Source organism: Pogona vitticeps, chromosome 2 (genome assembly GCF_051106095.1).
Source record: "Pogona vitticeps strain Pit_001003342236 chromosome 2, PviZW2.1, whole genome shotgun sequence".
Lineage (NCBI taxonomy): Eukaryota > Metazoa > Chordata > Lepidosauria > Squamata > Agamidae > Pogona > Pogona vitticeps.
The window spans coordinates 137955615-137977850 of NC_135784.1; the positions used below are offsets into that span (position 1 = coordinate 137955615).

At 41.8% G+C, this 22236-nt stretch overlaps 1 protein-coding gene across 13 annotated transcripts in view; it reads left to right on the forward strand.

The window, feature by feature from the left end:
• The first annotated feature begins 6315 nt into the window (after positions 1-6315).
• CACNA1G (calcium voltage-gated channel subunit alpha1 G) overlaps positions 6316-22236 on the forward strand; it is a 208665-nt gene continuing 192744 nt past the window's right edge. For all 13 annotated transcript variants that reach the window (XM_078384211.1, XM_078384216.1, XM_078384217.1 and 10 more), the window contains exons 1-2: positions 6316-8586; positions 10631-10764. In XM_078384211.1, coding sequence (XP_078240337.1) covers positions 8494-8586; positions 10631-10764 — 227 coding nt within the window. In that variant the 5' untranslated portion in view covers positions 6316-8493. The remainder of the gene's footprint in view (positions 8587-10630; positions 10765-22236) is intronic.

Sequence of the window (22236 nt, forward strand, 5' to 3'; positions counted from 1 at the left end):
GAACTGCAGCCTGAGAGACTCACAGGGTTTGAGGAGCAGGTACTTCAGGACGAGTGGACCACGCATGGAGACCATTGCTATTATGATGATGTTATTTATTTGCTTAGAACTTCTGTGTGTGTTTTTTTCATGTGGGGGGAGGCTGTTGTTGTTTTAATTGCAGGGAAGTATTTGCACATGAGGACAACAGGGATTCCTGCTTTAGGTTACAGCTAGGGCTCTTCATTCCAAATAGAGCAATGTGGTGGTGGGGAGCAATCAGAATAGGCAGCAAAGAGAAACAGGTAGAACCATTTTGGAGGATTGTGGTTCCCTTTGACATCATTTTGGATAGCCTCCATCTGAGCAGGCAAGTGCCTTCCACAACTTTGCCAGTGATGAACTTCAAATCCTTTAATAAAGTACTAAGACAGAAACTGCTGGGAGATTCCAGGACAACAGCAGGATGTGTCAGGATGCATATGTCAGAAAAGAGCAGGGAGTGAACATGTAAAAATACCCAGCACAGTATCCAATGGGAATTAGGTTGTCGGATTTCCCTGTATACAGTGTGTGTGTGTGTGTGTGTGTGTGTGTGTGTGTGTGTGTGTGTGTGTGTGTGTGTGTGTGTGTGTGTGTGTGTGTGTGTGTGTGTGTGTGTGTGTTGCACATTTGAAAACACATTGTACTCCCATTTCTGTACTCATTTTCTTTCAAGGTTGCACTAAAATTGCAGTGGTGCTACATTTTTGTACAATCAAAGCTGAAATATTTTTGTCCTTTGAAGTATGTTGTGTCTTCTCTTCCTACCCCTTGGGATATATTTTGTTCTGGTTCGCCTGGTAATCTTTAGGAATAAGAGCAGAATATGTTCAACATGACGTAACATGGCTGTCTGGAATTTGTTCTTCCAGTTTTATGTAATCGTTTTGTTTATATTTTGAAAGAAACATAAATTTTTAAGGAATAGAAATATCACAGAACCGTACTCACAATATATGTTCATGTTTTATTTTTAAATAGTGTAAAGGAGTCCAGAGGGTTAGCTAGATGTGACAGAGCTAACACCTCTGTTGTCTCAAAGGTATATTTTATCACTGCTTGTGCTGAGGTTTGACAGACACCTAGCCCAGTCCCACCATATTCATAGATAAAGACGGTGTCAGGCTTGGTATGACCACATGGCATTCACTGTATTTGCTTTCAGCAGTGGCAGAAGTTGAGTCAAGTTCCAGGCCATTTTGGAGGAAAGAAGTCTGGCATCAACCAAAACAAGATAAGCCATCCGGGCGTCACCACAAAGCCTACATTGGTACAACACTAGCCCACTACTATAGGACAGACTACCTCCCAGATGGCTATTTGCTGAGGGCCATCCCAGTCTCATGTTCACTGTGCACCAATATGCAACTGTTTCTCTCATTCAGTTGTATTAGGTATGCCAGCTTGCCACTACAGTAATGATCCATAAATGGGGACAGATTTCACAACATAAGGAGCTGGTAAAGGGCCACAAATTGCCCAGCCCTGAATTAGTAGGAACAGAATTAGATCAAACTCTAGAAACCATCAAGGTTTGAATTAACGAACAGGAAAAACACTTTGGCTTACATTTTGCATTCCAAAGGACTGCTGGCAATGAACAAAAGAACAAGATGTACAAGATAATATATTTTAACAAAACTGAAATACAGTATCTGGAGGCATGAATATGAACGGGAGGAGGTGAAGATTCTGAGACCTTTCTTACACAAGTTCCATGGCAAAGGAGCTACTTCATTTTAGGAAGATTTTAGGCACACAAATCCAGACTGCATGTTTCCACCTGTCTTTTCCATCATCACCTTATCTAAACTCAGTCCGCAGAATGGTTATTAAGCAAGTTAGGAGAGGTTTATCAAAAGTATTCCATACGTGCCCATAGAGACTTTTTGTAGAACAGTCTTTGTGGTCTGTGACTGTGCACTAGTTGTCACATTGACAACCCATGATTTAAGTTATGGTTAAACCAGAGACCCTTAGTATGGAGAATGTGGTTGAAAGAACAGTCTTCCACATTCAGGGCCTTCAACAGTTTTGTCATGATCAGAATACCTGATGGGTGTTCAAGGTCAAGGAAAACTATAGGTTGCTGGCCCAGCAGAAGGGTCCCATCAAGAGGCGTAGACTTGGTTGCCTTGCTTGTTGTGATTTCAATATCTGTGAAAACCAAAAATATATAGAATAGGGTATGGAAAACAGTAAGGATCAAAGAAGCAGTAAAGGGTTTAAGAGCACTAATGCCAAATGGGGGTGGGAAGGCAATGTTTAAGCTATTGCCCATTGCACCACGAAGTGTACGTTGTATCATTCAGATAGTTCTTTCTACAGAAGTTATTATTGCTTGACTTCTCCAAGGAATTAGGTAGTGAAAAGTCAGGAGAATTAGGATATGTTTCTAATGCTGCATTGGTCATAGCTGTTGTGGCAAAAACATTGACTTCTTGACTTTTCGTATCTTGTGTCTCCCAAAAGTGATATCTTACTTTCATGGGCTGCAGAGGCAAAGCACAATTGTCTAGTGAGCTTAAGCTTTCATGGCCATTCACTTAGTGTACGCCAAAGTAATTGGCTGACCCTGAGCAGCTCCAGGATACTAGGGCATTTCACCCTAATCTCATGCAGAGTCCTCTTACACTAAAGGTCAGATGAACCAGGTGCTAGACAGGGGCCCTTGGTTGAGCAATGCCTTTCTCCCTTCTGGAGGACTTGACGTCACTGGCCATGACCACTTGGAGAGCACAAAGAAAGCCCCACCGTGTTGCTATCCTGAATTTTCCTGGTGTGATATGCTGTGGCTTTGGTGGTTGTTCTGTTAGAGTAATTAGTAGTTCCTTAAAACTTGGTCTGGTCCAACTTCAGCCTCAACAACTCTTCTAAAATTTATGGTCAAGTGGATTGGTTTGAAAGAGAACAAGGAAGGGGGTAAATAAGTGGATTTCTTTCAACCAACCATCCGCACTATTCACACATATGGAGGATACTATGCCTCAGGACTAGACATTTTTTGTTTGAACAGGAAGTGACAAATGCAAGCCATTTGACTCAAGACACATCTCATTAAGACTAAACTTGCATGGTAAACAAAATATGAATGTCTTGTTTAATGCTGGGGTTTGGTGCAGTTTGCTTTTGATCTGGGTATGTATTTGTTGTCTTTCCATAATGCTACAATAGCTTATTAGTAGTAAATACCTCTTTTGCAGAATTATGTTGTTCTTATTATTACCTGTGCTCTTAGTAAGAAGCAATTTGGAGCAGCCAGCTTTTAATATCTAAGTTCAGGATATGTGGCAATTAAGAATGCATTTAATACCACTCACCAGATGTAAAGAAGTAGGCAAGAGTGTGTCAGAGCCCAAGGACCACTTCTGTTGCGACCAAGTACTCCTGTAAAAGGGGGGGGGGGAGAGAAAAAAGACGTCTCTGTTTTGCTGTATATACTGTACACATTGTCTTCATGTGCTGATTAGGCATATCTAGTCACAGAATCATAGTGTGTTTGTCTTACACTTGACATAAATGTGGGTGGATTTTTTACCATAACAATCTGTATGTAGCTTGCACACTTTTTCTCTTGCAGAATTGCTCTCTTTGCACTCAGTTTCTTCTGTTTCAAATGTCCCAGAGGGCCTTTTCACAAATGAGACTGAGATCGGTTTTTACAATTCTTGTGTTTGTTCTTACTAGCAGAGTATGCATTTAAATGTAAAATAGTTCTCTTCCCCCTTCCTATGAGTCTTGTCAAAATGTTTTTATATCCTGTAGCTCAGACTGGATGGAACTCTTAGAGTCATTTAGGATAACGCCCTATAATTCGCCTACTCTGGGTCCCTTCCTTCCAGCTTTTCTCCACAGAACGTGGAACATCATGTCTGATCTGGCCATGGTGTCACTTGCCTTTGCGTGGCCCTCTCTTCCACTTTGGGAATAGACTGATTTGCTTCCGTTTTCCAGCAACTCCATGACATACAAGCAATTGTGAACCAGCCTCACCCTTATCCATGCCTACCCGAACCTTTTTAAGTCCCTGGCAGAGTAGGATTGCTCTGTTTTGGTTCCATTCCATCATGTATGATCACCACCAGTATCAAACTAAGGAAGATGGCTTTGCTGTCACTTCTCTTAAGCCAAAATAGGATCTAACCATTGCATAGGTGGAAAAGAAGAAATCAATAAATTTGCACAGCTCCTTCTGTCTCCACTGTCGAGGGGGAGACAAAAGAGGCTACAGATTATTGTTTTTTTAAAAAAAGATCCCTTATAAACCAGCACCACGTTAGTTAAGTGGTAATCCAATTAAGTGATTATAACATTTACATATAAATATATATAATTTAAATTGGAATTTCCTCCTGGTTCACTCCATTCCCCCATAGAGGGGGAGATAGGACAGGACACACAGAAGGATTCTCTCTCTCTCTCTCTCTCTCTCTCTCTCTCTCTCTCTCTCTCTCTCTCTCTCTCTCTCTGTTATTTTATTATTTTCTTCCCCTTCAAAGGGAGGGACAAGCTAAATAGGGTGACTTGAGAAATGTGGATACAAGGATCATCCCAAATGGCATCCTGCACCTCAGAGCATCCTGTTTGGCCCAATCCAGCCCCAGGACGCCTTGGCTATCTAGTTGCACTCTTAGTTACTGTAAGAAGCTATAAATGGGCCTGCTTTTGAAAAGTATGCACAACCTTCAACTGCCTCAGCACAGAGCTGGTTACAGGGAGCATATGACTCCCTTGTTACACCAGTGATCCTGGCTAGAGATGGGGTTATTCGTATTTGTCTATGAATACAAACAGCCCCACTGGAGTTAACAAGGGTCTGCCCCCTGGGGCCAGACTATCTATTCACTTGTCCGCCGCCACTGCTGGTGGTCTTGCTCATCCTTCCAATCAGTCCTGGAGCCCCTCTCTCTTCCTGCTCGGCTAGTGACTTGGCAGCCATGCAGGGAGACTCATCTTTCCTCCCCTTACTTGGAGTGGCTAGCCGAGCGGGAAGAGAGAGGGGTTCCGGGTGTGATTGGAAGGATGAATGAGGCCGCCGCCACTGCCAGATGGGTGAGTGGACAATCCAGCCCTGTGGGGGGCCGGACCCTTGTTAAGTACATCTGTGTGGGTCTATTCGTGTTCATATATGAATACCCCCATCTCTAATCCTGGCTGTTGTCTTGTTTCTTGGCACATTTCAAAATCCTGATTGCGACCTTACACTTAGTTGAAACCTTCTTTCTTGTAATTTGAACCCACTGGTTTGGGCCATATCCCCTGGAGCCACAGAAGGCATGTTTGCTTCATCTACGCGAGATCTAAGGAAGAACTGCATTCTTTTTAAAGTGCTCACTGACCCACCCAGCCTTCAGTGATCTCTAAAACGTCTCCTGGTTTTGCCAGGAAAGTTGACCAGTCAATTGTTCACCAGACTTTCTATTCCATGCAATAAGTTCTTCAAATATTTAAAGATCGTTATCATATTCCCCACACAGCCTTCTCTTTTCCAGGCTAAACTTATCCAGTTTCCTTAACTGTTTTTCACAGGGTGCAGCTTTCACATATTTCACCATCTTGGTCATTGTCTTCTGGACATGTTCTAGCCTGTTGATAGCTTTCTTGAATCTTGCTGCCCAGAACTGGACACAGTATTCCAAGGGGATCTGACCAAAGCAGAATAGTATGGAAAAATTACTTCACTTCATCTGGACACTATACTTTGGTTGATGTGGCCTAATGTTCCCTTAGGTTTTGTTGTTCCTGCTGTTTCTTGTTTGTTTGTTTTAATTTGTTTTTCTGTTGCTGCATAATATTATCTCATGTTTAGCTTGTGGTCTACTAAGACCTCTAGATCAATTTCATACAGACTACTGACATCTGTCACAAATCCTATATGCATGCATCTCATATTTTTCCTGTCTAAATGGAAATACATTATATTTTCTCTGGTTGACACTTGGTTCAGTTTAACCCATTTCTTCTATTGTATTAGGTGTCTCCCAGTTTGGTGTCACTTGCAAATTTCATGAACATAAGAACATAAGAAGAGCCCTGCTGGATCAGGCCAATGGCCCATCTGTTCCAGCTCCTTGTATCTCACAGTGGACCCACCAGATGCCTCTGGGAGCACACGAGACAATTAGATAGCTGTCTCCTGATGCCCCTCCCCTGCATCCGGTATTTGGAGGTCCCTTCCTTCTAAGCCCTTCCATCCCTTCACCCTAATCATTTGTAAAGATATTGAATAATATCAGGCTCAGGAGATAACTCGACATCACCTCTCACCCCAAGGGTGACAAGGACCTCTTGGTTAGCATTCTGTGGGTGTTGCCCATCAACCAGCTTAAAATCCACAAAAAGCATTGCCTAGCCCACATTTTAGCATCTTAGCCACAAGAATATTGTGCAAAAGCTTTGACGAAATCAAGCCATGTTATTCTGTTCATCTACCACTCTGCTAGAAATAAATGTAATATTAATCTGTCATAGTTTGTTTTGGAGAACCCTATGCTAGATTTAAGATGTAATTACATTCTTCTCTAAATGCGCACTGACCAGCGCTTCAAGATCTCTAAAACCTTTGCAGATTTTGATGTCAAGGTCACCAGTCAATGATCTCTCAGATCTTCTGCCTTCCAATTATTTTCTTTCCTTCTCCTCCCCCCCCCCTTTGGATTTGTGGGGACAAAATTCGACCATCTCCAGTCTTCAGGGCCCTCACCTATTCCCAAAGAATACTGTGAGAATTTAGATAGAAGCCACAAGATAACAGCTACCAATTCCTCAGTGTCCTTGGATACACCTCAGCAGGCTCTACACAGACTTGAATTCATGTAGATATTTGGTGCTCCCATCCCGTCTCTTATTTTTGGTAGCAGCCCCTCATTGCCTCCAGGCTGAATGTTCAGCACTTTTGTCTTCTAACTGACACCCATTAGTATTACTCCATCCTTTCCAAGCAGTGGACCTACCAATTCTAGTTTTTTTGTTGTTTTTAGGGAGATGTCCATCTCGTATTATGTCTTCTTTTTCTGCTATCCACTTTTCTCAACATTATTTTCTTTTCCAGACAATCTTGCCTTCTCATGATGTGCCCAAAGTAGGGCAGGCTGAATGTCAACATTTTTACCTCCAGAGTTAGTTCAGGCTTGATTTGATCTGGGACTCACTTGTTCATCTTTCTAGCCATTCAGGGTATCGGCAAAGCTCTCCTCCAGCACCCCATTTCAAATGAATCTTTTTTTCCCCTTATCAACTTTCTTTATTGTCCAGCTATCACACCCATACATGGTGACTGGAAATACAAGATGATCTTGGTCTTGGGCTCCAGTGACACTTCCTTACATTTGATGATCTTTTCTAATTCTTTCATTGCTGTCTTTCCAACACTCAGTCTTCCTCTGATTTCTTGGCTGTAGTCTCCATTTGGATTGATGATTGACCCAAGGTATATTATTAGTTTATAAGTAAACATGAGCAAATATCCTTAGATTACCAAATGTACAGTACTGAGATCATGCAACATAGTTTTCCAGTCTGTAGAATTTACCTTTATTAGCAAAAATCATCTTTCTTTTCTATTGATAGTAAAAAAGATATGAGTAGGTGGTCAGGTTATATAGTAAAGTTTTCTCTGAAAGAGGCATTTTCAAATGCACGGGTTTAATTAATAATGTTCTTTTTCACAGGAAGTAGAACTAGTCCTCTACTGAAACTAGGAGAGGACATGCTATTTTTAAAATTGTCATCTCTTTTTTTGAGAACATATTGCTTCACACAGACCAGAAAATAATATATTATGGATGTGATCATGTACAGATGGAGAAAGTGCACAGAGCCTGCTCTACATTTGGTTCTGCCCAAAGACTGGGGAAAAAGAAAAACAAAATGGTTAAAAAAACACAGGCGAATATCTTAAAAATGTTCTATGGATATCTAACCTCTTTTTCAAACAAAATAGTACCTGTTCTTGGGGTGTTGGGTTATGGGGAAGGATAGAAATGCTAAGCACCTTTATGTTCCCAAGCAACATTATTTGCTCCTTTCCTGTCTGGCAAGTTCTGAAATCCTAAGAAATTGTTAGACCTGATACCTGTGATCCTTCATTATAATGATGATGATCAGATTGTGCCATGGGTGGAGAGACACTGAAAGAAGACTACCATGTGCTTGTGCTGCCTCTGTCTTTTACTGTAGTACATATGGTGCTGTAGCTGTTTAACCTCATGGGACGGCAAATGTTGGCTAAAAGTCATCAACCATGTACAGATTGCAGCCAGTCAAGGAGTAATCAGCTCATGTGACAAAAGACTCACAGAAGACAAGCTAGCCTCCCCATCTTCCCCTACTTCTCCCTGCAACGTGTGTTCATGTCCCTAATGCTTAATAATGATCCTGATGCATCATTTTGAACTTGTTCTCTTAACTTGCACCCTGAAATGGGCTGTTTTCCTTGACTAATTCCTGTGCACCTGGTTTGAAAGAATCAGTATGCTGGTCATCCTCCTGAACTGCGTCACTTTGGGCATGTTCCACCCTTGTGAAGATATGGGCTGTGATTCGCCACGCTGCAAGATTCTCCAGGTAAAGGCTTTGACTCTTTTTTAAAAAAAAAACTCATCGTACTGCCTATTAGGATCCAAAAAGAGAGGATGGTACATGGGAAGGAGCCCGGGTCCATGGAAAAGCACCTGCCCCGCAGTCCTTGGTTTTTCCTGTGTTTTGTTTTGTTTTAAAAGGTTCAGGGAGAAAAACAGGTGATTTCCAAAGCTGCCAGTCAGAATAGAAAATGCTGGGGTGTGTTCAGTGGGACTAGACAAATTTCTGCTGAGCAGACCTAACCAGCCAACCCAATCCTTTCTTGTTTAACGGGAAGCAATAAATTTTACCAACAAGTTCCTCACTGAATATGCCTCACTATACTTTGAGGGCTAGCCGTTTGAAAAGATGAGAGTAGAAGTAGTTCCACCATATTTGACAAACTAGTGAGCACTGATGGATGCATCGAAGCTGACCTTTTGTGTCACAGGCCTGGGCTAAGATGTGAGATTTTTTCCCCCCAAGATGGATTGTTATGCATTACTGCTTGGATTGGATTTTTAGTACTACTTGTGTTTACCATTTTTGTATTTTCCATTTCTCAGAGTGCCATTTAAAAAAAAACCAATTGTATAATTATTGTTCTTAGTACTAATAGTATCTTTTAATGATGTTAACCACAGTTGTATACTCATTGGCTTCAACTTCAAATATTGCCTTTCATTGTTGTAAGCTGCCTTGGGTCTTTTTCAAGGAGAAAGGCAGGGTAAAATATTTTTAATTAATTAAAATCTAAAATTAATTAATTAATTAATAAGATGTGATGGGTGAAAATAAAGCAAAAAAGCACAATGCACCAGATGCAGTGCATACGGGCTCATGAAGCTCAAATTCAGAAGCCAGTGAAATTTGCACTTATTTGGTTTCTGAAAAGGGAGCAGAAGTCCCTGTTAACAATTGGACAAATTCTCCATGACTCATAAAAAGGGCATGCAGTCTCTCAGTTTAAGATTTTTTTAAAAGGGTAGGTAATTCACAGTTTATTGTATTCAGATCTGGGGCGGGGGGGGTTGTATATAAAGATATTCAGCCCAAAGAGCAGATACATAACCATTAGGAGGTGATATTTTTCAACTATATTCTGCACAACCTCCAAATTGGTCTCAACTTCCTCTCTCCATATTTCTACCCCATAAAGCGTTTGAGCCAAAATTTTAGCAACAAAAACCTTGAGGCCGGGATTTATTCACTGACTCCCTCTGACATAAATAAACCCTCTTCAGCTGCCCAATAGATTTGACACTTGGTAAAGTAACAGCATTTAAGTGTTGTTTCCAAGAAAGTTTCTCACTGAAATGCAGACCCAGATATTGAAACAATTGCACCTGCTCAAGGGTATGTCCATTGAGTGACCAGTTATACCTGGAGTCTCTCTTCCCAAAGACGGTGATCTTAGTTTTTAAATAGTTGATTGTTAAATGTCATCTTTGATGTAATCAAACCAAAGTAGACCCATTTGAATCAACTGATAATTGTGTGCCATCAAGTCTGATTTATGGTGACCCTTTCAGGGTTTTCCAGGTAGCGTATACTCAGAAGTCATTTAACATTTATTTCTTCTGGGGACACCCTGGGACTATGCAGCTTGCCCAAGACCAAACATATGGAGAAGTTAACTCCTTAAATCCCCACTGAGTGAATGGTATTCTTGTAGTGTCATTTACTATTCCAAGCAACAGGATTTTTGCCTGTATTTTACTGTAAGGCTACTCACTTTTCCATTACCGTTCTGGGTCTAAAATGTTTATCTTGCCAGTGTTCTTTTAAAGTTGATTTCAGAATTGGCAAGACTACAGGAGAACATAAGAATATGGCAGACAGGGATATGGAATGTGTGGGTCTCTTGATGATGATCTGAAATTCCTCTTATCAGTGCAAGGTAGGGATGATGAAAGTTGCAGTCTGAGGGTAATATCTTCCTCATCATGGTGTGGAAGATAGTGCCCTGCAGTATCATGGCCATCTTAGGATAGGCAGGATCTTATATATTTGTGGCAAGTTTATCTCATCTCACTTATTTATTTTCCAGAGCTTTGATGATTTCATCTTTGCCTTCTTTGCTGTGGAAATGGTTGTCAAGATGATTGCACTAGGGATTTTCGGGAAGAAATGCTACCTGGGAGACACCTGGAACCGGCTGGATTTCTTTATTGTTCTAGCTGGGTAAGTCAGAAATCTACAAACAAAAAACATTTTTTGCTAACAGAGGTTAATGGCAGAGGCTAACTAACTTCTAGTTATAAATTGTAGATTATGTCCATATTTCTTTGTTTCCAAACATGTGCAAAGTAATTGAACTTGGGCAAGTCTAAGAAGACTTTACATAGCAGTTTACTTAACAAAAGATTATCTTATTCTGAGCTTCCAGTTACTTGATTCTACCCTACAACGGGGATAGTAAACATGCTGCAAATTTGAGGATTACTGTCTATATTCTGAGTGTATGTACTGTATTTATTTCACATATTTTTGAGCCACTTTTGAAGATTCCAGGCACGCTACAAATGTTTTTGAACATTTCCACTATTTTTACTTACACTTCCAGTTACTCCAAGACACTGAGACACTACAAACATCCCATTGAAGATTTATGAAGTGTCTGATAACTCCAAGCCAACATTTGGGTAGTGTGGGCGGCATATAAAATAAATAAATAAATAAATAAATAAATAAATAAATAAATAAATAAATAAATAAATAAATAAATAAATAAATAAATAAATAAATAAATAATTTGCAAATTTCTTGCAAACCTGGTAGAATTTTCTGGATTTCCTATATACATGGCCTTACAAGCAGTTATCCTGAATACTGAACAGATTCTGTGTATTCACTTGAAGAGGAGGGGAAAGAGCAGTGCTCACATGAGCCTCATGGCCAGTGGCTATGTTGGGTAGGAGATTTTAGGATCTGTCGTCCCACTCCAAATTAACATTTTCTTGCTCAGAGGAAACAGGGAGATCAAGGAGATCTCCTTAGCAAGTTTCATCACAATGTATCATTCCCATTAACTACCTTAAAGCTTGCTCAGGGAAACTTCCCAGGGGATGGTATTCCATAAATATCACCAGGGAGAAGATAGAGCTCAGTAGTACAAACACTTGCTTTGCAAGCAGAAGATGCCCAGTAGAGACGCTGCCACCTCCTATTGACAAGGAACAGAGGTCATAGTCCCTGGTGGAAATCCTCAAGAGCTACCGTACTACCAATTAGAATAGAATGTACTGCCTCTAATGGACCAAGAATATCTGTCAGCATAATGATTGTAACAGAGTTTGTTAGAAGTTCTCTTCTGGAATATGAGAATTTCCCAACCAGTTTGTGTTAGCTGGGGGAGACTGGGAGTTTTAGTCTGCAAAGTCACTTCCCCAAGCTTTGGCCCATAAGAGAAGGGGAAAGGGATTGCCCGTGGATTTCCTGACTGGAAGAGGAAAACCGCTTGGTCCAGCCCTGCCAAGATATGTAGACTCTTCATTCTCCTCCTCCTGGAGGCTGCCCTGTGTATTCTGAGATCATCTAGGAATGCATGAGTGGGAGGAAATGTCCTTGGGCAGCCATCCACCACCATATCAGTCCCAGACACAAAGAACAATGGCAGAGGTACTGTAAACAAAAACATGACATCACCAGCAGACACTTCCCCCCCCCCCCCACACACTGCTGCTGTCTGCCTCTCCCCCCCCCCCTGCTGCCAAGCACACCTCACTTGTCACATGGTGTTCAGGCAGGATCCAGGATCATCTTTGCTATCCCCTGTACCAAGTGCAGCTTTTCCTTCTTTTCTCTGCCTGCCCCACCCCGGCATTTGCAGTGTTAAGTGCTGCAGACAGCAACAACAACAACAACAAAAATGCCACAAAACCCACTTTCCTTTGTTCTCTGCCAGCCTATGCGCTGCTTTCCATACTGTAAGGCCTTTTGCTCCACCGCTCTGGGCGGACTCAGCTGGCACGCTGCTCAAGTATTTTCTCTGGCTCCAGAAATATTGGGTAGTCTCAGTTTCATGTAGATTGTCCAAATGGATGAGGTTTCAGCAAGCTTGTTTAAAGCGTGGAGGCTGGGTTCCAAAGAGGGAATATTTCAGTCAAAATGTGCGTGATTACCCTTTTGTTGCAAGGGAATGGGACCAAGCTTTTGCCTTTCATGAAGTGTTTTCCTTTCAGAGGCACCTGGTTTGAATTAAAGGCTCTTTCTAGCACCCGAGAATCTCCTGGCTGAGGCTGGAAATCCACATGAAAAAGTTCCTGGCCTGCAGCCAAAAGGGTTAAGTTTCCTTGACACAGAAAGAGCTTGGAGGCTCCCTCCTCACCTTCCTATTCATAAAGAGTGCCCAGAGTCTATTAAGGATCTGCCCCTACTCCCACACACCCCCTCCCATATAATTAACTGGAATTTCCTGGAATGGATTGGAGGAGTCTAGAAATAAACCACAACTGCAGCAATTCTCTAGGTTAGGAAGTCAGTCGCAGGAGTTCAAACATGATGCTACCAGAAGAGGTACTGGTGGCCTGGTCAGGGGTGTTGGGTGCCTGTAGAAGAGCAACAGCCATGGCTATGGCTAGTAGTGCTGCTACTAACAAGGGTATCTATAGTTAGGTGTTTTAGATTATTCAAACCATTTAAGCCATTTCACTACTTTGGTAATCCTTACCATTCTGAAAAAGAGGGCAGTGGTATATGCTTCACGTTAGTAACCGTTTGGCCACTACAGAGTATAAGGACATTATTAGAGCCAAAATATTTTAAAATGCAAAAATAGGGAGAATGTGCTAGGGGGTGCATTTGGGCACCTGGAAGGACTAAATTTTGCCTATCAATAACTAAGCGGGGGGGCTAAGACCTCATGTTTCTAGGCCAGATTAAGCCCACCTTGACTGGGGAGAGATTTGGAGACTCCCATGCTTGACCACCACAGTACGCTGACTCTAGTATCTGTCTTGCCAGTCCCATTATATGTGGTCCACGGTGTACAATCTCTTACACAACCCTAAAATAGCCTGCAAAGCTGTAACCTGTTTCAGTGGCTTAATTTCAGGAAAGAGTTCAATGTAATGACCTGAAAACTAGATGCCTGTGGGCAGTGGGGAATAGTGGGAGTTACAGTCAAGCACCTGTGGAGGTCACTGGGCTGGGGAAGGTTGTGCTAAGGAGGCCACAACTCTCATAAGGCCCAGCGGACATGGCCCAGTTCTCGGGGAGTGCGGGAGCTGTCGTAGCCAACAAAGTTTGAGAGCAGTGATTTTTATCAGTCTCGAAAAAAGAAAGAATGATAAACTCCAGAATAGGGCAGCCATGCTCTTGTCCCCATCCCTTAGAGCAGTGGTTCCCAACCTTAGGTAATCCAGGTGTTCTTGGGCTGCACTTCCCAGAAGCCTTCTTCTATAGCTGTGCTGGCTAGGGTTTCTGGGAGTCGTAGTCCAAGAACATCTGGGGACCCACGGTTGGGAACCACTGGGCTAGAGCTTTAAAGTGCAGTTGTCTGTGAATCTCCTCTGGAAAGTTTCTCCCTTCTCACTCCTGAGCCTGATTTGTCCAACTCCCTGGAAGACATTGTCACCAAGCAACATTGTGGGCCAACATCTGTTGGCTTTGGCCAAGCACTGAGGCTAGGATGATGGACTGTACATGCAGCTGTAAGAACAGAAGAAGACTTCCTGCTGTTTTGGTCAGCTTTACACCTTGGAACCTGTGATGGCTGTTAACCCCCCCCCCCCCAAAAAAAAAACCACACACACCTCACTTTGTATTTTAGAAGGCTTTCACGGTCGAGATCCAGTGGCGGTTGTAGGTTTTTTGGGCCGTTCAAGCCAAAAAAACCTTCAGAACATGGCCAAACAGCCTGAAAAACCTACAACAACCATCAAAACTCACTTTCTCTTAATTTGTTTAAAAGGGCATAACCAACCCAGATTTGGGGTGGTTTCACATCTGCTGTGCCAAAACTCAATTAAATAAAAGCTCGGGGTATCCATAGTTACCTATATGTCAATGCAAATATTCTGGTGGATAAAAGGGATGTTCAGCTAAACTCCAAAGCTCTCGACAAACTCAATCACTTGTTACTCTAGAGGGCCCCATTGCATCATGGTAACTATGTGAATACAACAGAAGAGCCCAAGGTGGCCCTCAGGGAACCCTCTGAAGAACACGGGAGATGTTTGTATGTGTCTGTGTTCCCCTCTTTGTTGCTCTTTTTCTTCTCACCAGCGCATTCCGAGAGTCGCGTGCAAAGGGGACATGTAATTCTCCACATGTGCTAAGTTGACTGAGTTGAATCCTCGCCTAGGCTTCCCTCCTAGGCTTTCACTTGGCCAATTTAGCACAGCCTAATAACATCTGCAGTCCTTAGTTCTTGCCAGGCTTTGGGGGCCCATTAGAGTGTGCTAGAAAACCCCTTTTCAAACATACCTCTCAAAACCCAGTCTGGACAAAATCCTCCTCTGGGTTATCCCACGCTTCTGCTGGCTAATTAACTTTGCCTGCTGTACGAGAGGAAAATGACAAAGAGATTTGGGGCTGGGGGAAGGCATGAAAGCTTTTTTTCCAATAGTCACTTAAACCTGTTGTTTTAAGATCTTTCTCCTAAACGTTTGAAACTGTTTCTTTAATGGCTTTTTAAAAAATTGGATCTTGAAAAAGTTATAGCTTTGGACTGCAGCGCTGAGAATTTCCTGGCCAGCATGACCAATAGGGATGGTAGCCCAAACCATAACTTTTAAAACTTCTGCTTCTGCTTCAAGCTCTCTGTGTCCTTAAAAGGCTGGAGAAAGAAAATTTGCATGTTTTGGAGATGACGTAGGGATCAGATAATGTTTGTTACCTACTGCGTGGGTTTTTCCCACTTCTGTTTATGGCGAACAGGTTTTGTACGATAGTCTCTTGTTTGAAAACCTGCAGAAGCACTAGGACAAGAGGCAAATGGTGAACAAAAGGAATGTGTATGTAGACCACCCTTTCCCACCCTAGTACTCTCCAGATGAACTTCAGCTTACCTACTATGTGACAGGAATGATGAAGGGTGTGCTCTGTTGAGTCCGGCTATTATAAACCGTGGGGAACTACGCCAGCTTTCTCCTTCAAAATATATACTCTGTCTCTCTCCGGCCACAGATGAGTCTCCCATTTCCTGCAAGAAGGTAAAATAGATCAGAACTAATAGGAGGGGTTATGTGCAATTGCCAACCAAACAAGACTAATCATAGCAACTTAGTACGATTTATTTCTCTCGTATTTATATCTCTCTTTAAATTAAAGTACTGTATAATTTTTGTGGCTGCTTTTTAAAATGTTACCTTATAAGAAAACCATGTGCTAACAACCATTCCCATTTTATTGATGGGACAGGATCCAGTTCTATTTGAGCACAGAGTGGTTCTTAGCCCAATGTATAGAAGATGCATCAGTGGAGGCCTAACCCCACAATCTGTTTAGCCCTGTTTAGCACAGGAAGGGCATGAAAACCCTATAAAGTAGCAAGTCCCAGTTTGGAAAAATTAAACAATACAGAAGAGTTTCTTTTTGGGATCACGTGTTCTTTCCCTAGACAAAATTTGCTAATGATAGAGAACCAAATAGTGGTAGACAAGTGTGTTCTTTCTGGACACTTGTCTCCAGTTCTTCCAACACAAAGGTAGAGTCTTTTCCCCCCCCCACAAGCTCCACCACAGAGACAAGGCAAAGGTTCATATTTGGTGCCTGACCAGCTTTGTCACTTTTACTGCAAGATTTCCCCTTTCTTTCACTGATCTGTTTCCCGTCTGGGCCCTGTCAAAAGCGAACAGCTGACAAAGGACGGGATTTTAAATATGAATCGCAACACCCTGTTTCCTTCTCCCACTCCCTGAGCTCATTGACTTCCTCCTCTGTTTCATCACCAAGTGGTGACAGGTGACTCTTCCCTGTTTTTTTTCTTTCTTTCTATACCTGAAATAGCTCTCCTTTTCTTTCCCCCATTCTAGTGAAGTACCTGCAAGGGGCTCATCATGTTAGATTTCTTTCTTCTTAAGATACATATATTCCTCTTTCTCCCTAACCCACCTAGATAGTTAATGGGCCAAAGCTATTTTTTTAAAAAATGGTCAACTGCGATTTTCTCATGATGGTGAGCAATGGGTAAGAAGTTTGCTTGGCTTGGGTTTCCCTTTTTTAAAATAAGAACTTTCCAAAATTCACAGACTTCTTCATAAATCTGAAAGAGAGGACTTGAGCACTAAACAGTGGAAAGTCTGGATTTGGATCCCTGTATATGTATCCATGTTTTTGGTGGTGAAGGGAGGGAGGGCATCCTTTTTTTCTGTGACAAGCGCCTTGTCTTCAAGAGTTACAGGATGGCAGGGAAGTACAACATGCTAAGGATACCAGCACCTACCTACCAACCAGCAACAAATCTGGGCAGCACAGATCGTTGAAAGGGCCACAAAAACTTATCACAAAGTTCTTCACACACTGACAGAAAGAATCTGAAATTAAAACAAACAAACAAAAAAATGTGAGAGATTCACCACAACCTTCTGCTCTTTGGTTTTAATCTGAGCTTGATACTTTCTTCAAATATCACTCCCAGGATCCCACAGTGAGAATGGCCATAGTGGTCGTGCTAAACGCAGAATTTTGGGAACTTGTCATTCAGAATAGTAGCTTTTCCATCCTCTGGGTTTCTTGCCATGTAAGAAAGTGGCTGGTTGCATCTTCCTCCACATGTCTCCATAAAGGAGACAGAAGTACACTGGCGCTTTTTTTGAGCTGCAGGTTTTGAGGAATTTGGAGCTGGATGTGTTGCTGGGCTTAACCAAAGCTGTTACATCGGGAGAGCTCCACTCACACTGAGTGTCACACCAAGGGGTTGTAGGGAGACCCGGGGGGGGTGGTGGTGCCTGCAAGCTCAGGAAATCTAAGCTGGAGGAAGCTAAGGTAGGCCTGGCGGCATTCCAGCAGGCAAGGAGCAAGAATTTGAATCCACAAATGTTTCAGGCTTAAGATTTAAAGTAGGTGATGTTTCATCTCAGTTTGTAATAGTTATGGAAAACCAGCATTCCCCCAAGAGGTTCACTGGCCTTGCAGATGCTTCCCTCCGCTTTCTGTATCACAGTAAGAATGATAAGATGTTCACATAAAGTGCTGTGAGAGAGACTTCAGCTGCTCAGAGGACTGTTTCGCCTTGTAAAGATTCTTCCATAACATGGCAATTCTGCTTTTTTTCCCCAAAGCTTTACAATATGGGGCTCAAGGCAAACATTGTCAGGCAAAGTTTTGAGCTTTTGCGGGGGGGCAGGGGGACAGGCAGAGGGGAGAGCTACCAAACCCTCTTCCACTCATTGCATTGATGGTGTGTGGTCCTGCTTTTAGGAGTGATTTCCATTGTTACCGAGCATATACCAGGAATTACGCCAGTACCAAGTTTAACAAGGTTGCAAGGCTGTTGGAAGTGAAAAGAGATGGGAGTGATTTTGTTTGTTCCTATTATTATTGGAAGGAAGATACTTTTACTGGCGTGCATTGCACAATATAGTATTATTCAGATATGACCACCCTTATCTCGTGCATGGGGGTCCATTTTATCTAAAGCCCATCCTGTCCAAAATTCAAATGTGTTGTGAAGATTATCCTGATCGCTAGCTGAGTGAAGTAACTCCAGGTTCTCTAGCCGAATATGCATAATGTGCACAATAGCAGACTCAGAACATGTGCTACTAAGTGTCAAGACATGGATTGGTCAGGCAGTGTTCCTTTTAACATCCACCATATAATACAGGATGCAGGTTGTGTTATACAAGGAGTGTCACTGGTGACATTCAAAGAGCAAACAAGATTTAGATTTCTGGCCTTGGTTACTGAAGGCAACTGTCCTCCAGATGTGCTGGGCTCTATCCCATGGCTCCCTGTTAGTCTGGGTCAGTTCTGCCTGGGGAATGAGGTGGAGTTGTAGCCCGAAATATCTGGAAGGCGCTGGGTGAGAGGTGCCATATTTGAGGTCTCTGTTGGGACACTGGCACTGCTTCCCTCTAAAAAGGGGGGGGGGGGTGCTTGCCATGTAAATGTTTGGGCTGAACTCCAGCAGGAGAAATTATTTCCTTGTGACAGTATAATCTAGTTATTAGCGCTACTGACAGAGGGTGTGGTGTTTTGCCATATGTCCCTCTAATTATAGCTAGGCTTGTTGGAGATGTGAAAGTAGACGGCCACATTATCAGATCTCATTCTTTTTAAAATGCAGCTCTGTCTAGAACAGAGCTAGACATAGAAATTAGAAGTTTTGATGAATCGCATAATTATGGTCCATTATTTCAAAGGGAATTCTGGGGAATGGATTTTGAAAGAGTAGTTGAAGGTTAACAGGAGCTGGAAGACAGACCTTTGCCACCCAAAGAATAATATAATTGTACCGTCTAAAAGTGTAAGATCCTGAAGCACTTAGGCTGAATGCTTATGTCTCCAAGTGGACAGAATTATGGAGACTAAAGTGCTTCTTAATTTTGGTGGCTACCCCTGTTATAATTATGATGCATTCTGATTTGATGTGTCTTTGCTTTTTAAAACTTTGGTTTATTTGGCTGCTCTTTCTCTCGTATATCACTTTCGTGCGTGCATGCATACGTACACATATGCATGTTGTACAAAAGGGTACACTACAGAAATACAGAACAATGTTATCCTAAGTCCCCAGTAAGTTGACAGCTTGCCTGTCATTACTGATCTATGCCTGTAATGTGCTGATGCAGGGCAGTGTTGGATCCATTCTAGAATCCATTCTCAAAGCAGTGGTGAGGTTGAGGCTGGCCAATCAGGTTGTGTGTTCTATAAAATGACTCAGGATCCTTCCACACAGAGAGGGCAGGAGGGAGACCTATGGAGGTTGGGCAAGAGTTCTTTGGCAGACACCTCCATGACAAAAGAATACCATCTTGAGGGTACTATTGATGGTGCAAACTCACTTGACAGGTGAGGGAAAGAGAAAAGATCTTTCCCTTGTATTGTTCCCAGGAGGTGGGATATAACTCTTTCCAGGGGTAGGATTAGTTCTCTAGGTTTTCAGGAAGGCTGTGAAGACACAGTGCTTCAAGTTGCCCTTTAAACCCTTTGGATTTTTCTTGGCTGTTGTAATGACTGTAGTGGCATGTTTGTTCAATCTGTTTCTAATGATGCTTGTGAATTGCTTTGAACACTATTTTTTACAGTGGTAGAATGGGATGAAAAAGAAAATGAAATGAGTTAATAATAGGAAGAAGTCTTTCAAAAACAACAAGCATACATTCTGTTGCTCCAGAAGTGCAGCAGTACAAGAGATAACAGACCCTAAGGTTGGAAGGCACAATCGGTAATCAAAGCCTAGAGAGAGAAGGAGTTGGAATCTCTAAAACATTTCAGATTGCCATGAAAACTCTGTGAATCTCAGGCATTAATGTTCCTCATGGACAAATCATGAAATGATGTCCTTATTTTGTGTTCACATGCCAAGTGTCCTTATCTCTCAAAAAGTCAGGGTTTGTGGCTTTAAGAGAATCTGGTCCATTTGCCCATTTTGATGAGGTTTTATGAGCCGCAGCCTTTCCAAGCGCCACACAGCAAAAAATGAGATGACGCAAAGCGAGATTGGAGGCATACATTTGAAACATGGGTTTCTCAACCTGTGTTTGGACTCTAGATGTGGTAGAATACAAATACTGTAATTTAGATAAGTTATACACCAGTAGCGTGTAGAAGAGATGCAGCGATTGACAGAAGATCCCCCCCTCTTGGGTGCACACCTTGAGGGGGGTCTAAGTATGTCAAGGAAACTGAGAGCAAGACCCTTAAGTATCTAGACCCTGTTTTGAGTCTAGACACCCTAGCAGAGTGCCCCCAAGGTGGAATGGTCAAAGCTGATGTATCATCCTAAGATATACATCCTCTTCAGAGAGGAAAAGCCTCTTAAGTGGAAGAAATTGGATAGTTTCATTGGTGAAGGGGGTGGAGGAAACTCTTGGAAGGCAACTCGTGGGGAGCAGCAGAAGTGGTGAAAGGTGACAGTGGATCTTTTGCACGCAGTGGCAGTGGCGATCAATCTATCTCTTGTCACTACCGTGCAAAAGAAGGCAGCGGTAATCTACTTCTGAATACTGGATGTTTTGAAAACCCTGTGGTGAGACCTTCCAGAGCAAAAGAAGCGGTCGTTCTGGAACACGAGACTCCCAGGTTGGAAGACACTTGGTCAACTATTGAGGAAGAGTCCTGGGTGAGTACAAATAGTTCTGTCCCTAATAAAGCAACTGAATTAGAAGTAAAAGGACACTTAGTTTTTGATACATTGAAAGGCAAAAGAAGAGTTTTGCATGACAGATGTGATCAGAACATAGACTGTGGGAAGTATGACAACGATAAGCTCAGACTCATAAAACAAGAAATGGAATGTTTAAACGTCATACAGTAGTGCTTCGTAGGAGCAAACTGAAATGGACTTGAACAAGGCATTTTCAACAGGATAATTTCAAAGTGGTCTAGAAACAACAGGCTCAGAAGAAAAAGTGTAGCACTAATCGTGACGTAATAAGACATAGCACAAGCAGTTAGAGCTTATAATATAAAGCCTAATTTAATATTATCAATCAGCACAACAGCATACTCATCATTCAATGCTATGGTCAAACTACAGATACTGAAGAAGAAATTGAAAGCTTTTAAGAAAGTGTCCACGAGGAAACTGATCACACAGAGTGTGCTTATAATCATGGGTGACTGCAGTGCAAAAGTAGAAAATAAAGAAGAACCAAGCATTCTTGGGAAACATGTTAGAAATGGAGCAAGGCAGTGACTCATGGAATTCTGTGCAACTAACAAGGTTCAGGCAGCCTGACAGAAAATACATGGGGGTCACCAGATAGCCAATATAGAAATCAAGTACACTATATAATCAAAAGCAGAAGATGGAAAAATTCTATTTTCTGAAAAAAAAGGTTAGGGGTAAACTGTGATATACACCATGAAATGTTAATATGAAAATTTAAAATAAAGCTGAAGAAGAACACTGAAACAATCATAGTGCCAAAATATAATTTACATAACATTCCTGAAGAATTCAAGACCATGTGAAAAACAGATTTGCATTACCGAACTCAACTGACTACAAACCAGAAGAACTGTGGATTAAAATCAGAGAGATACTATTAGGGAAGAGTACAAAAAGACTGTTGTTGTAGTCAAAAGCAAGGAAAAACCTCAATGGATCACTATTGAAAGAATTTTTAATAAAAAATGAAGCAAAAATAAACAGAACAAAGAGAATTCTTACAATTTTCTTTGCAAAGAAATAAGAGAGTATAACAAAAAAAGGGAAAAACAAGGTGTCAACAAGAAACTTAAATCTATATTAGGGATGCTGAAAAATTAGCAGGGGAATATATTATCTGATCAGGATAAAATAGAAAGAAGGTGGAAATAGTATACTGAAGAAATGCAAGGATGACAGATTCCTTTACAGAAATGGGTGTGCAAGAACGTTTTGATATTAAATATACATCACCTGTTCTGGACTATAGGTTACTGTCCGATGAGAGTATGGAAAAACAGAATGGAAAGTGTGTCAGACAATGATATTTTTCAACCCATGTCTGTTCAATCTATACATAGAAATACCCTACAAAAAACTGGATTAGATTCAGA